At 49.8% G+C, this 13,955-nt stretch overlaps 1 protein-coding gene across 3 annotated transcripts in view; it reads right to left on the bottom strand.

Annotated features, from left to right (window-relative positions):
- Positions 1-13,955, bottom strand: part of SORL1 (sortilin related receptor 1) — a 60,581-nt gene that overhangs the window by 16,420 nt on the left and 30,206 nt on the right. For 2 of the 3 annotated variants that reach the window (XM_064732170.1, XM_064732173.1), the window contains 14 exons: positions 13,310-13,483; positions 13,051-13,164; positions 11,958-12,080; positions 11,427-11,546; positions 8,808-8,933; positions 7,711-7,818; positions 7,048-7,179; positions 6,274-6,405; positions 5,147-5,281; positions 4,744-4,899; positions 3,743-3,892; positions 2,631-2,759; positions 1,054-1,180; positions 370-539 (listed from right to left, as the gene is read on the bottom strand). In XM_064732170.1, the coding sequence (XP_064588240.1) occupies positions 370-539; positions 1,054-1,180; positions 2,631-2,759; positions 3,743-3,892; positions 4,744-4,899; positions 5,147-5,281; positions 6,274-6,405; positions 7,048-7,179; positions 7,711-7,818; positions 8,808-8,933; positions 11,427-11,546; positions 11,958-12,080; positions 13,051-13,164; positions 13,310-13,483 (1,896 nt within the window). The remainder of the gene's footprint in view (positions 1-369; positions 540-1,053; positions 1,181-2,630; positions 2,760-3,742; positions 3,893-4,743; positions 4,900-5,146; positions 5,282-6,273; positions 6,406-7,047; positions 7,180-7,710; positions 7,819-8,807; positions 8,934-11,426; positions 11,547-11,957; positions 12,081-13,050; positions 13,165-13,309; positions 13,484-13,955) is intronic. The other variant, XM_064732171.1, reaches the window with a different exon arrangement.

Genomic DNA, 13,955 nt, shown 5'->3' with positions numbered 1-13,955 from the left:
ATAGTATATATATTATATAGTATATATTAAATAATTTAATAATATATATTATTATTATATATATTATATATATTAATATTATATATAACATATTATTAATAATATAACTAATATATTGTAGTATATGCAATAATTATACTGATTATAATTATAATGATCTATATATAATGTATTGTATATATATGTTATATATATAATACATTAATAGTGTTATAGTATAACATAGTATTCTGAGAACATGGAGTCAGACACACCATTCCTGCCTTGGCTGGGGCATTCCCTGCAAATACAATTCATCCCAAAGCAGCACAAATCATACAATTTAGCACCAATGGGGCAGGCAGTGGTGGCAGCAGCAGCTGTGCTTACGTCCTTCGGGCGCCCTCAGCGTGATGAAGTCGTTGGTGTTGTAGACCCTGCTCAGACACTGCACCTGCACCTTCACCTGGTAGCTGCAGTCGGGCTTGAGGACCTTGAGAACGCCGTTGGTTTTGTTGCTGTGGGTCTCCAGGACCTTCCAGATGCTCTCCCCGACCATCCTGAGGGACAGAGCCACACGCCTCCAGTCAGTATAGGCTTTATTTACCATGAAGCCTATGTATTTATCCCAAAAATGGAACCATTTTAAAAGGTTGCTGCTCATTTTGGTAGTGCCACACCAGCAATTTGAAAAGATGCCGCTGGAAAGTCTGAACTAACCTTGCCTTGGTGACTTATAAGCCCCTGAGCTTTTCTGTAACTCTTGTGCTCAAATTTATTACCTTTGTTCTTGCTGTTAATGGTCCCACAAAGACAAGTCCCAGGTGGAAAAAACAATGAATATAACAACTTTACTGTCTGAGTGCATGGTCAAGGAGGAAACCAATGCAATTTGTCACAATTCCCTCTGGGTGCACTTATTTTGTGCCTCTTTTGCTACCAAATATTACATTTTTCAAGCAGAACTGGATTAAGGAGCTCTGAAGATCTCAGGCCTGATATTCTGTGTGGTTCTCTGCAGCAAATACAGGCACACCTGTGCTCATGCCACAACAACAGGGAGGGATGATGTACCTGTAGTAGATGTTGTAGACACAGGAGCTCGAGGACATCCTTTTTGGCCGAGCCCACGTCAGGGTGACATCCCCAGAGAAATCAGCTGTCCACTGCAGGTTCTGCACCTTGTACACGATTGTGTCATCTGAGCAGAGAATGGGAAAAGGGAATTTACTGCAGGGAAACAAGCCAGAGATTGGGAAAAGTGAATTAACTGCAGGGCAACAAGCCCTGTGCCCAGGAGGAGCTTTGTTTGTAACACCAACCACAGGGGAGGCAGGGACAGCACTGACTGAAGGGGTGTCTGCACCCTTTAAATGAGATGTGTGATTTATCCTGGGCTCACAGAGGGCAGCTCAGAGCAGGTATTTATGCCTGGTGCTCTTAGTTCTACCCAAAATGTCTTTATGCTGCACAAGGCAAGCATCCCCTTTCCCCTAAGGAAAGATAAAGTGTGGCTGTTGCTGAAATAATTGGGAATTTTGGAATTGTGTGAGTGCAAACTGCTCACTGCCACCCTTCTCCTGCAGTGATCAGTCTGTGCTGTCCCTGTCACCATCCAGGCCCTTTCTTTGTGTGTTTTCCCTTATCACATCTTGTGTTCAGGACCAAGCAAAGGCTGGTAATTCAAGTTTGGGGCTTGCCTGGACACAAACTCTGACTGAATCACTGCCTGACCTTCACAGAGGCATTTGGGGGATAAAATCACCGTGGAACCCAGCCCTGGATGGGAGGTGCTGATCTGAAACGTCCCAAATCCGTGCCCTGCTCCCACCAGGTCACTCCCTGCTCTCTCTGTGTGCCCAAATCCCTCTGTCTCTGGAGCCCAAATCCCACTGTTGTGGTTTGGCTCTGCTGGGGTGCTCAGCTTTGGTGCAGAACAGAAACCAAGCAGAGCAGGGGCAAATTGCTGCTGTTTTGTTTTTCCCGAACAGCCGGAATTAAATCCAGCAGGCACATGGGGCCATGGACAGCATGGCAAGGCAATTTTTCCAAGGGAAAAGGAATGGTTTGGTTTTTCCTTGGTGTGGCAGCTGAGTTGTGCATCTCAGCAGCTCCTTCCCCCTCCCCTGACCCTGCTAGCCTGTCCCAATCAATATTTAATTAAAGAACTAAACCTGATTGATGGCCAGCCCCCCCAGCAGTTCTGTGGGGGAGCTGCTGAAGCTCACGGCTGGCTGGAGGCAGTGATCAATCCCTGCTATCAGGGTGGGCTCTGTCCCTCTGCCACCACAGGGCCACCAAGGGATGGCAGCAGGTATGTGCCACATCCCCAGGGTCACCTTGCAAAGCAGGGCAGAGCAGGAGACTCATTTCACCTGTGGGCTGTGTAAAATTGCCAGTTTTGCTCCTATCCATCCTAAAATGATTTTATTCTTTTTCCTGTCTCTGAGGCTGCTGGAAGACAAATTATCAGTGCAGAAGCTGCTGGGGAAGTTTGTTCCAGCTGGTGATAAATGGGTGAGGAGGCAGCTTGGACAACAGAGGCAGATAAATCAAGGGTGTTGGGAGGGAAATACCACACATCCAGCAGAGCACATCTGTGTGCTGACAGGGAGCAGGGAGGGAGGGATGGGAGATGGGATGCTGCTCACCTGTGCAGTTCCTCTCATCGCTGCTGTCTGAGCAGTCCAGGTACCCATCACAGCGCTCCGGCAGCAGGATGCAGGCCTCCCCATCCTCACACCTGAAGCCATTAGGGCAGGACAGGCTGCTTGGAGTGGCTGAAAGAGGCACAACAGTTCAGGACTGGAGGCAGGGAAGCTCCCTCGGCAGCACTGGAATGTTTGCAGGTGGCTGCACGTCAGGGATGGAGCTCAGGCTGGTGTGGCACACTCTGGAGTGTGGCACACTCTGGGGTGTCTCCTGCTGGCTGCACCTTCAGAACAACCAGGAGCTCATCCCATGAAAAACAATAATTGGACTTGTAATGGGAATAGCACCCCTTGGGCTTTTTATCCTTTTTTTTTTTAATTTTTTTTTTTTCTGTAAAGGATTTCTGTTTTCTGTAAAGAATTTTTTTCCTCAGAGGCTTCCCTGCCCTCACTACTCTTGGGTTCTCTAGCTGCTCAGAGTGACTCTGAGATATTTTAGAAAGTCTCTTTTCTCAGCTCAGCACTCGAAGGAGTCGGAGCTCTTCAGTTCTCATTCTCAAGGTTATTTATTGTTTCTTATCTATAAATTTTTTTCTCCTGTCCAGCTTAAGTCCACTCAGCAAGACAGTCAGAGGCACTCTGACACCCTCAGGGCAGTGTTATCTTTTTATACTAAAAACTACCTGTACAATATTTACCATAACTTCCCAATACCTATCACCTATGTTAGACAGTGAGCTTCTACTCTAAACCAATCCAAAAGTGCCACCAGCACAGCAGAAGATGGAGGCCAAGAAAAATAAGGAGAAAGGCTGGACATGCCCAGATTCCTCCATCTTGGCCCCTGAACTCCCATTCTAAAAACCCCAAAAATCTATTTTTTCACCCCATGGCAAATTCATTATCATTCTACTTAAACTGTCGTGGCTTGCAATCCTTCATATAAGGTTGGTAATTGTTTTTTTTCCAAGGGCTCAATGAAAGTCACAGGGGTCTGGGGCTCTGTGCCAGGGTCTCTGAGCCCCCTGGGCAGGGGTTTGGGCACTCCAGGACACACAGGGAGCTCTGCAGGGGAAAGCTGCAGGTGTGCCCCTGTCCCTGCCCGCACTCACGGCAGCTCCTCTCGTCGGTGCCGTCCTGGCAGTCCCTGACTCCATCACACCTCTTCCAGTTGGGGATGCACTTGTGCAGCTGCTGGCACTCGAACTCGAAGCGGCTGCAGCGCCCCGGCAGCGCGGGGGACGTGGCTGTCGCGTTGGGTCCTGCACGCAGAGACAGAGACAGGAGAGCTCCAGGGCTGGCACCGCCACCAGCAGCGAGCAGCGCTGTCCCCAAGTCCCGACTCCACTAGATGGCAACCTCCTTCCATCAGCAGGTGATGGCGATGACGCCTTGGCCATCCTCTCTCTGACTGCAGAGGGCTGGAAAAGCCTCTGCTCTGCAGGGAATGTGTAGCCATGATATTTTCTGAAAAATCCCTTTCCTTAGGATTTTTTCCTCCTGAGAAGCTGGGAGGCCCCAGGAACAAAATGTAAACAATGATTATCTGCTGCTGTGGAATGCAACAGGTGCATCTGGGATTGGTCTCGTGTGGTTGTTGCTAGTTAATGGCCAATCACAGCTCAGCTGTCTTGGACTGTCTGGTCAGTCACAAGATTTTGTTATCATTCCATTCTCTGATGAAATTCTTTCTTTTAGTATAGTTTTAATATAATATATGTCATAAATAATAAGTTAGCCTTCAGAAACATGGAGTCAGAGTCTCTTCCCTCTTCCTGGGACCCCTGTGAACACCACCACAGGAATGTGCTGCTCTGGAGCATTGTCCCACCTGGTGGCACTGCTGCAGGGTGACCCCAGAGCCAGGGGACATTTCACACCACAAATAAACCCTCAATTCCAGCCTAATCAAAGCCTACCTAGGATCATCCGCCCTATCCATCCTCATCATCCTCATATCCACATACAGAAACAACCAATGGCCCTCAATCTTCGTAAAAACCACCAAATCCTGAAAATCATCCACGACGCCTTAATTGACCTCAAATATCTCAACATGATGGAACTGATGTGATCTGGGAGAAGGGAAGGGGTGAGGAAGAGGAGGGCTTACTTGGGGTGGGACAGGCCTCTTCATCAGAGCCATCGGAGCAGTCCTTGTAGCCGTCACACACCCAGCTGTTCATGATGCAGGCGCCGCTGTTGCAGCGGAAATGGTTGGGCAGGCACGTCGGGGGGATCAGCGTGGTAATGGGATGAACTGGAGAGCCTAAAAATACACCAGGGACAGCTGAGCTGAGCTCCTGCTCCGGTGTAAGCTCCCTGCTGGCCGAGGGGGAGGCAGGTGAGGCATCACACACCCGGTGTTTTCACCTGCATGGTTTCTGTGCTCAGGATATCCAAAAATACAGAGTAAAAGGTGCATGAAAGTGCCCTCATTGGGCATTTCGGGGCCTGTGGGGAGGCAGAGTGATCCCTCAGCAGTCCCTGCCATGCCCGTGTCAGTGTGTCCTTACCCTCGCAGTCCCTCTCATCAGACCAGTCCCCGCAGTCGTTCTCCTGGTCGCACTTCCAGCGGTTGGGGATGCAGTGCCCATTCCCACACTGGAACTGGTAATACCGGGAGCAGTTCGGGGCTTCTGTCGGGTTCTCTGGCGAGGACAGGAGAGTCCTGTGAGCCACAGGGGCACCTCAGCACAGCTCAGAGGTGGGAGCGCCTCAGGGAGCATCACCTGAGCAGCACAGGCACGTTCCTTCCTCTTCATCCCCCGCATTCCCATCCCTCCCAGCCCTCACTCTGTTGCTACCACGGCTTTGTCTGTGTTCTTTGTGGCCAGACACTGTCTCAGACAACTTTTATAAAAAATCCTTTCCTTAGAATTTTTCCCCTTGAGAAGCTGAGAAGCCTCAGGAACAAAATGTAAACAATGGTTATCTGCTGCTGTGGAATGCAACAGGTGCATCTGTGATTGGTCTCATGTAGATGTTTGGAATTAATGGCCAATCACAGCCCAGCTGGCTCAGACTCTGTCTGAGACCAAACCTTTGTTATTCATTCCTTTCTTTTCGTAGCTTAGCCAGCCTTCTGAGGAGAACCTTTTCCTCTATTCCTTTAGTATAGTTTTAATGTAATATATATCATAAAATAATAAATCAGCCTTCTGAAACATGGAGTCAACACTCGTCTCTTCCCTCATCCTCTGACCCCTGTGAACACGGTCACAAGACACCACCCCAATCTCAGAACCAGAGCAGGATCCACCAGAGCATGGCAGAAATGGAGGAGCAAACCCTGCAGCTCCGAAATGAGGCTGCAGCTGCCTCGCCTGGCTGGGTACAGCTCCTACAACCACCCAGGGAACAGTGGTAAATATTGGGTTTGGCTGCAAACTGCCTGTCTGCTCAGGGCTGGCAGGCTGTGCAGTAAATATGGTCACAGAGGAGTCAGTCAAGCACAAGATGCGCCAGGTTTTCTGCAGGCTTCACTTCACCTGCCTGCAGCAGGAGCGAAACGACACCGATCTGCAGGTAGGACAGGCTGTGATGCGCTACACTCACACACACATGAATGAGAACGTGAGGAAGACACTGCTCCATGCTCCTGAAATCCAAAGGAAGCTGGAGCTCTGGGGGTGCTGCTCACCACAGTTTGCCTCATCAGAGTAGTCACCACAGTCATCCATCCCGTCACACTTCCACACCAGGCTGATGCACACCCCGTTCTGGCACTGGAAGCTGAACTGGTCACAGGTGCGGTGGAACTCGGGGTCCTGGGCTGCAGGGAGAGGTTGGGTGTAAAGATCAGGGGCTTCAGGAAAGCCTGAGCAGGAAGAAACAAGCCTGGATTTCTAAGCTGCTCTAGAGCCATCTCTTAGGAGAGCTGGCATTCCTGGTAGCCTGGCTCTGCCCAGGGCTCTGTTTCCATGCTGTGCCCACCCTCCCTTGGCAGAAGTGTGACATTTGTGACACTTACAGCACCCAGCATCCCTGGCATCCCTGGCTCATCCCAGGGCTCTGTTTCCATGCTGTGCCCACCCCTCTTTGGCAGAGGTGTGACACAGCACTCAGAGCTGGCATCCCTGGTACCCTAGCTCACCCAGGGCTCTGTTTCCATGCTGTGCCCACCCTCCCCTGGGCATTTGTGACACTCATAGCACCCAGCATAGCTAGCATCCCTGGTAGCCCACCACAGCTCTGTTTCCATGCTGTGCCCAGCCTCCCCTGGGCATTTGTGACACTCAAAGCACCGAAGTGATCCTGGTAGCCCACCCACAGCTCTGTTACCATCTGTGCCACCCGGCATTGGCATTGTGACATCACGCAGCGCTAGTGCATCTCTGGTACTCTGTCCCACAGGCTCTGTTTCCATGCTGTGCCCACCCTCCCTTGGCAGAAGTGTGACACTGGTGACACTCACAGCAGCCGGCATAGGCGGCGTCCTCGTCGGAGCCGTCGCGGCACTGGACGACGCCATCGCACACCATGGAGTGGAACAGGCACTGCTGCCGGTTCTTGCACACAAAATCCATGTAGCGGGTGCACAGGGGCTCTGCAGGGACAGGGCGGGACAGGGGGACAGGGCTGGCACCTCTGCTGTCCTTGCACACAGCAGTGTCACCCGCCAGGGGCTGTGCGGGTCTGAGGGAGGGTTTTGGGGATTTACAGAGAGTTCCTGACACAAATGGGCTGAGCTGTGTCCCTGATCCTCACCAGATCAGCCCTCAGGGTGGGCACAGGCACCAGGAGGGGTTTGGTGCCTCTCTGGCACTGTCCCCCAGGCTGTGCCTTTTGCTGACCTGCTGATTTCACAGTGGGCCCATGACTGCCCATTATCTCCCAAGGCTTTACTCCCAATGGAGTAAAGTGGCTTTGCTCCCATTCCTGGCTTGGGCAGAGCAGAAAACAAATGCAACCTTGCTTTTTTACCAGCAGAAAGCCAGTTCAGACAGTACCTAATACACCTAAACTACATATTTTAGATTTTCTGGATAAAATAAGACAAACCCCTGACTTTCTGAAACCTTTTCAAAAATTACTTTTTGAAAGCAAAGCCTGGGTTTTCCCTGCGCCCGGCACCCACCGCAGTGCTGCTCATCTGAGGCGTCGGAGCAGTCGCTGATGCCATCGCAGTGCTTGCTGGTGGGGATGCAGGTGCCATTGGGGCACTGGAAGCCGTTGCACTTCTTCTCTGAAAGGCAGAATTGGGTGGATGTTGCGCGTTTTTGGGGGTTTTGTTAAAGTTGTTTTAATCAGCTAAAAAAGAGCCAGGGTGTCTGTGGTATTCACATGCCCTCTGAGACATGCAGAGAAGAAGGGAAACACAATTCTTATCTCGCGTGCTGTGCTTGTGTTGTGCTAAAGCAGAATTCAAGAAGGACATTGTTTAACCAAAGTGAGGTTGTTTTGCTCCTTTGGCCTACCAGGGCCGACAAGTGTGTGTGTGTCATAGTATTAATTTATATAAATTATCTAAATGAAATAATAAATAAATAAAAATTATAATATTATATAAATAAAATAATGTATGAACAAAATAATGTATATAGATAATACATAAACAAAATAATATATAAACAAAATAACCACAATATTATATAAATAAATAAAATGTAGAAATTGTATAAAGAAAATATAAATAACCTATAATATTATATAGATAAAAGAATTAGGATATTATATAAATAAATTAATTTATATAGTTTATATAAATAATATAGTCTATAAATAAAAATTATTATAGAAATAAAATAATTTCTATAGATTACATAAATAAAATATTATATGCATAAACGAATTATAATATTATATAAATAAGTTAATTTATAAAAACTATATAAAAATATTATCTCAACAAAGAATTATTATATTATATAAATAAATTAATTTATAAAAATAAATAAATAAAATATTAATGACTTTATCATGCCATACACATCCCTTGGTGTGTATAGTATGATAAAGTAATTAATTAGCCTTCTGATACCCATGGAGTCCTCCTCATCACTCTCTCCCCTTCGTTGGAGTCCCCTTTGATTTACAATAGGTTTTCTCTGCACTGTGACTGCTTTTGGAGGGGAGGGGGTCTCTCCCCCCGAATTTGCCGCTGTTTTATCTCAGTGGGAGTGCAGAAATCCCTCCCAGCCGTGCAGAGCCCCCCACACACACAGGCCAGGTTACCACAGGTGGCAGGGTCCTCGTCGGAGCCGTCCTGGCAGTCGGCGTCGCCGTCGCACGCCCAGCGCTGCGGGATGCAGTGCCCGTTGTGGCACTGGAAGCTGGAGGCCTCGCAGGTGTGGTAAACTGCTGGAACCAGAGCAGGGGACACCTGAGCGTGGCTGTCACCGTGTCCCCGCTGAGCCGAGAGTGTCAGCCCACCCAGTGCCACCAGGCTCCCAGCACAGCATCCACACCATGGAGCCCAGGCAGGAGAATTCCTTTAGAATTCCCATTTTTCCATGGTCTTCCCCGTCTCTGTGCCATTCTTGCTCACAAGCCTGCTGTGCCTCAGGGATGGCTTTTACAGGGCAGAGATGTCCCAAAGCTCTCCCCAAAGCCAGCGGCCTCTGTCCCTTTGATCTCAGCCCTTGGGGTGCGTGGGCAGAGGTGACAGCGGTGGCACCGTGCCAGAGATGGTGAGAAATGTCACCGAGATCAAGCACGGCTTGGCAGGGCTGCAGAGTCCCCCGTGCAGGGCAGGACAGAGTCAGAGAGAGCTTTTAATTAAGGCAAACAAGGCTCTTCTATGTTGCCAAAGCAAACAAGAAATACGATTCTCCCTGGGGGTTTTCCTTAGGCTCCTGTCAGGAAAAATATCTGCCTGGAGGGTATCTGGGTTGCAGCCTGGTTTGTGTTGTCACTTCAGAGACAAATCCTGCTCCTCGAGCAGGAGAGCACTCAGAGTTATTGAGAAAATCAGTGTTCAGCTTAATTAAATGGCATGATCCTGAGTTTCAGGTTAGAGAGTGACATGCACTCGCAGATATTTCCAAATAGCACAATCTGCTGGCAGTAATATTCTATTAGGTATTCAGCATGAAATGTAATTATTTCAGATAAGAGCAATAATTGCAGCCCGGTGAAGTCAGACGGAATGTTCCTCAAATAATTGTGATCCTCTTAGATAATTCCAACTCGGGGCTTTACAAACCCGACACGCTTTTTGAAGTAGGTTCCTCTCCTGTAGTAATTCTCTCTGGAGAAACTCATACGAGAGATAAGTGATACCAATATAAATTAAACCTCCTTACAAAGCCACACTCATGGAATACTAATGACCAGGATCAGCCCTGGGTGCTCCAGGCACAGCAAATGCCACAGGGGGTGAGCAAAGAGGAGCTCAAAGACCTGAAAGGGATCTCTTAAATTCTGAAATCCTCCTGCCACAGCCCCAGGACAGCAGCTGGTGCCACTCTCTGTCCCAAAAGCTCCAGGCTGCTGCCAACATTCCCAGATCCTGGTGCCTGCAGGCTCCCCATGCTATGGAAAGCACTGCTTTTATCTCAAATATCCCATGGATGCCTTGATAAATACAGCCTTGTGTCTTTTATCTTAAATATCCCATAGATGGTTTGGTAAATACAACCTTGTGTCTTTTATCTCAAATATCCCATAGATGGTTTGGTAAATACAGCCTTGTGTCTTTTGTCTTAAATATCCCATGGATGGCTTGATAAATACAGCCTTGTGTCTTTTATTTTAAATATCCCATGGATGGCTTGATAAATACAACTTTGTGTCTTTTATCTTAAATATCCCATGGATGGCTTGATAAATACAACCTTGTGTCTTTTATCTTAAATATCCCATGGATGGCTTGATAAATACAACCTTGTGTCTTTTACCTTAAATATCACATGTATGGCTTGATGAATACAACTTTGTGTCTTTCACTGACAGACTGGTGCTCTGCCTGCTCTGAGAAGTTTCTTCTCATGCAAGCACTGAGGTTTTTGGTTTGGCTGATAGTTTTGCTTGATTGTTTCTAGTGGAAAAGGCCAGTGCAGTGCTATCTGTTGTTTTATCTGATGAGAAAAGGGCTCTGTGTGGGTGTGTGAAGCTCGGGAGGCTGCTGAGGAACATCAGCAGCACTGTGGTGGTGAGGAGGGTGGAGTGTTGTGACTTTCCACTCCAAGCACACAGTGAGGCTCACAGGAGCTGCACAGGAGGCACAGAGTAGGAGCAAGGTTATTTCTGCCAGCCAGGCTGCTTTAGTACAAGTCGTAAGTTAAACCAAGAGTGGGTTTTCTATCTGGGACTCCCTCTTTAGGTTTTCGAGCCCGCGGAGCAATGAGGCTGCCGGAGCAGGACTAAAACTGCCAAACTAAACTTCCCAAACTAAACCTGCCTCTTCTTCACATCAGCTGGCTGTGGAGAAGCTGCAGAGAGCGTGCCTGTTTTCTGCCCCTGATTAATGGCAAGGAAACAAGAGTGAAAGCTGTGAAATGCTGCCAGTGCCCACCAGCCTCATTCTGCCTCCCTGCAACATGAGCTCTTTTTGCAGGAGAGCCCTTTGGCTGCTCAGCAGCCACAAAACCACTTCCCATCCCACAGAGCTTTGCCTGTGGGTGCAATTTTGCAGGTAAAAAGCAAAGTTGGGTCCCTGTGTGAGCATCTAAGCTGCCAGCAAATTCCCAGTGAACCTGGGGGAAGGAAATCCTTGGATTTGGAGCATCACATCACCCTAAGGTGCTCTGACAAGCAAGGAAACTGAGGCACAAGACACTGGCTGATGCCTCCCAGGCTGGAAATAAAAATTAGGAGCAGCAGGAGGTTCTTGAGCAACAGCTGAGCACTCACCAGTGCAGTTTGCTTCGTCAGACCAGTCCCTGCAGTCGTTATCCCCATCACACATCCAGGACAGACGGATGCACATCCCTGAGCTGCAGCTGAACTCATCATTCCTGCACTGGTGAGCTTCTGCAAACAAAATATTGGGCTTCAGGGCACGGGAATGCCCAAGGAGCAGAGAGGAAAGGTGGATAATGATGGCACAGAAATCTCCCAGATGGAACACAGTGAGGGGAAGGACCAGCACACATCCTGCTCTATTCTCCTGTCCCTCACTTCCCAGTACATGATGGTGCTGGATTCTTACCTGTCCCTAATTCCCAAATACCCTGGAAATGCCGGTCCTGTCCCCTATTTCCCAGCCCTGAGCAAATGAGTACATTTGTAAATGAGGTGTAAATGAGGAGGAGAAAGGGCTAACAGTGGCATCCTCCCCTCCATCAGCCCTGAGCAGCATCCAGAGCAGGAGCAGCTCTGAGCAGCACAGAGAGCAATGGAGAGCAGCTGCCCACGCGTGCCCAGGGCAGGAGGGGCACTCACCACAGTGGCTTTCGTCGCTGTTGTCCCCACAGTCATCCTCCAGGTCACATTTGTAGGACAGGGGGATGCAGGTCCCCGAGCCCCGGCAGCGGAACTGGGTCTCGGTGTCGCACACGGTGGTTGCTGATGGAGACAGGAGGAAGAGGAGGAGGCTATGGTTAGAAAATGGTTTCTGCTTCCCTGAGTGCAGGGAAGTGGAGAGACAGGGACAGAATCCCACCAGCCCAGCCTGAATTCCTGCTCTCATGTTTTAATGCCATTTTTAGGTGCTCCATGCAAAGCAGAGCGCACAGGGGTCAGTTTTCTGTCTGGGAACCAGGACTGAAACTCCTGATGTCCCCTCCCAGGCCAGGGAAAAGGAAACCAAGGCTGTGGAGCTGTGTGCTCCCCACAAAGGGACTGAAGCCCCAGGGCAGCCCAAGCAGGGGAGAAGCTGGCCATGAGTGTTGCTATCCAGGGCAGCATCTCTGTGCCAAGCTGGCGACCTCTCTCCAAGGAATGGAGAGGTTTTCCCACACCTGGAGCCACTGAACTCAAACTTGGACTTTGCTAACAGGAAGTAAGTTCCTCATTGGTACAAAATGGGCATAAGCAGCCTCTCTCCTGGTCCTCCAGGGATTCCTGACTTCAAACTCAATCCTTTTTCCACAGTGCACTAACCCAAACCCTCCAGGCGGTGCAAAGCTGTGGAACATCTGCCCCTCCTGCACACACTGGCTGTTCCTAACCTTGCTCAGAAAGGTGACCTCCATCTTTAACGTGTGAACTTGATTTATTATCTCAACAAGAGGCCCATGTCAGCACTGTCTGCTCCCTTCTCCTCACTGGCTGTGCCCTCAATTAACTTCAGAAGACAATTAGTGCAAGAGTTGGCATCAGCCTCACCAAAATTTTAGACACTGATGCCTCATCTGGTCAAGGGGACTAGGACAAACCCATCCCAAATTTGCTTTGGGAGTCATCAAAGAGCTGAGTTACACCCCCAGAGAGCTTCTTGCTCTCTCTGAGTGAGAAAGGAGCGTGGAGCATCAGCTGAGGTGGCACCAGAGCAGACACCTGAGCCTGGCCAATGCCACCAGGGCAGGACACTCACGGCAGTTCTTCTCGTCGCTCATGTCCCCGCAGTCATTGTCATTGTCACACTGCCAGATGCTGTTGATGCAGTTCCCGTTGGAGCACCTGTACTGGTTGGGCAGGCACGTGTTCTCTGGGGCAGGAGGGACAGCAGAAACAAGCTGGCATGAGGCTGTGCCTCCAGAAATGGGCCAGAGGACAGGTCACACTGACCTCTGGTGATGGCAGGAGCCACCTCAGCCAGGCAGGACCTCACCTCCCTTTATGCAGGAGCTTACCTTGCTTGACGCAGGTGTTGTTCTTCATGCTGTAGCCGTGGGGACAGTCACACCTGAGCTCCCCACTGGGCAGCACCGTGCTGGCCACCCCCTCGGGGCACTTGCAGCTGCGGCCGTTGTTGGACCTGGGCAGGCAGAGCAGGCTGCAGGGCTTGGTGATGCAGGCGTTCTGCCCTGGAGCAGGGCAGGAGGAGGAAGGGGACAGTGTCAGGGCAGAGGCACGGGAGCCCCAGTGTCACTGCCACCCCAGAATAAAGGTACTGGAATCCCAGTGTCACCTGCCAGACTAGCACAGAGGGACAGGAGCCCGAGTGTCACTGCCAGCCCAGGATAGAGGCATTGGAATCCCAGTGTCACCTGCCACCCCAGAATACAGACACGGGAGCCCCAGTGTCATCTGCCAGCCCAGCATGGAGGCACCAGTGTCACCTTCTATCCCAGGACAGAGGCATAGGAATCCCAGTGTCACCTGCCAGCCCAGGACACAGGCATGGGAGTCCCAGTGTCACTGCCAGCCCAAAGAGAGGCACAGGAGCCCCAGTGTCACCTGCTTTGGGTTCAGAGCCCCTCAGGAGCCAGCTCTGCAGGGCTGAGTGCTGAGGTCACCCCTAGGAATGGCCAGAGCCATCTCCAGGGAGTTTGAGGG

The sequence above is a fragment of the Zonotrichia leucophrys genome, chromosome 24, assembly GCF_028769735.1.
Source record: "Zonotrichia leucophrys gambelii isolate GWCS_2022_RI chromosome 24, RI_Zleu_2.0, whole genome shotgun sequence".
Taxonomy (NCBI): domain Eukaryota; kingdom Metazoa; phylum Chordata; class Aves; order Passeriformes; family Passerellidae; genus Zonotrichia; species Zonotrichia leucophrys.
This window is presented reverse-complemented; position numbering and strand designations above follow the sequence as displayed.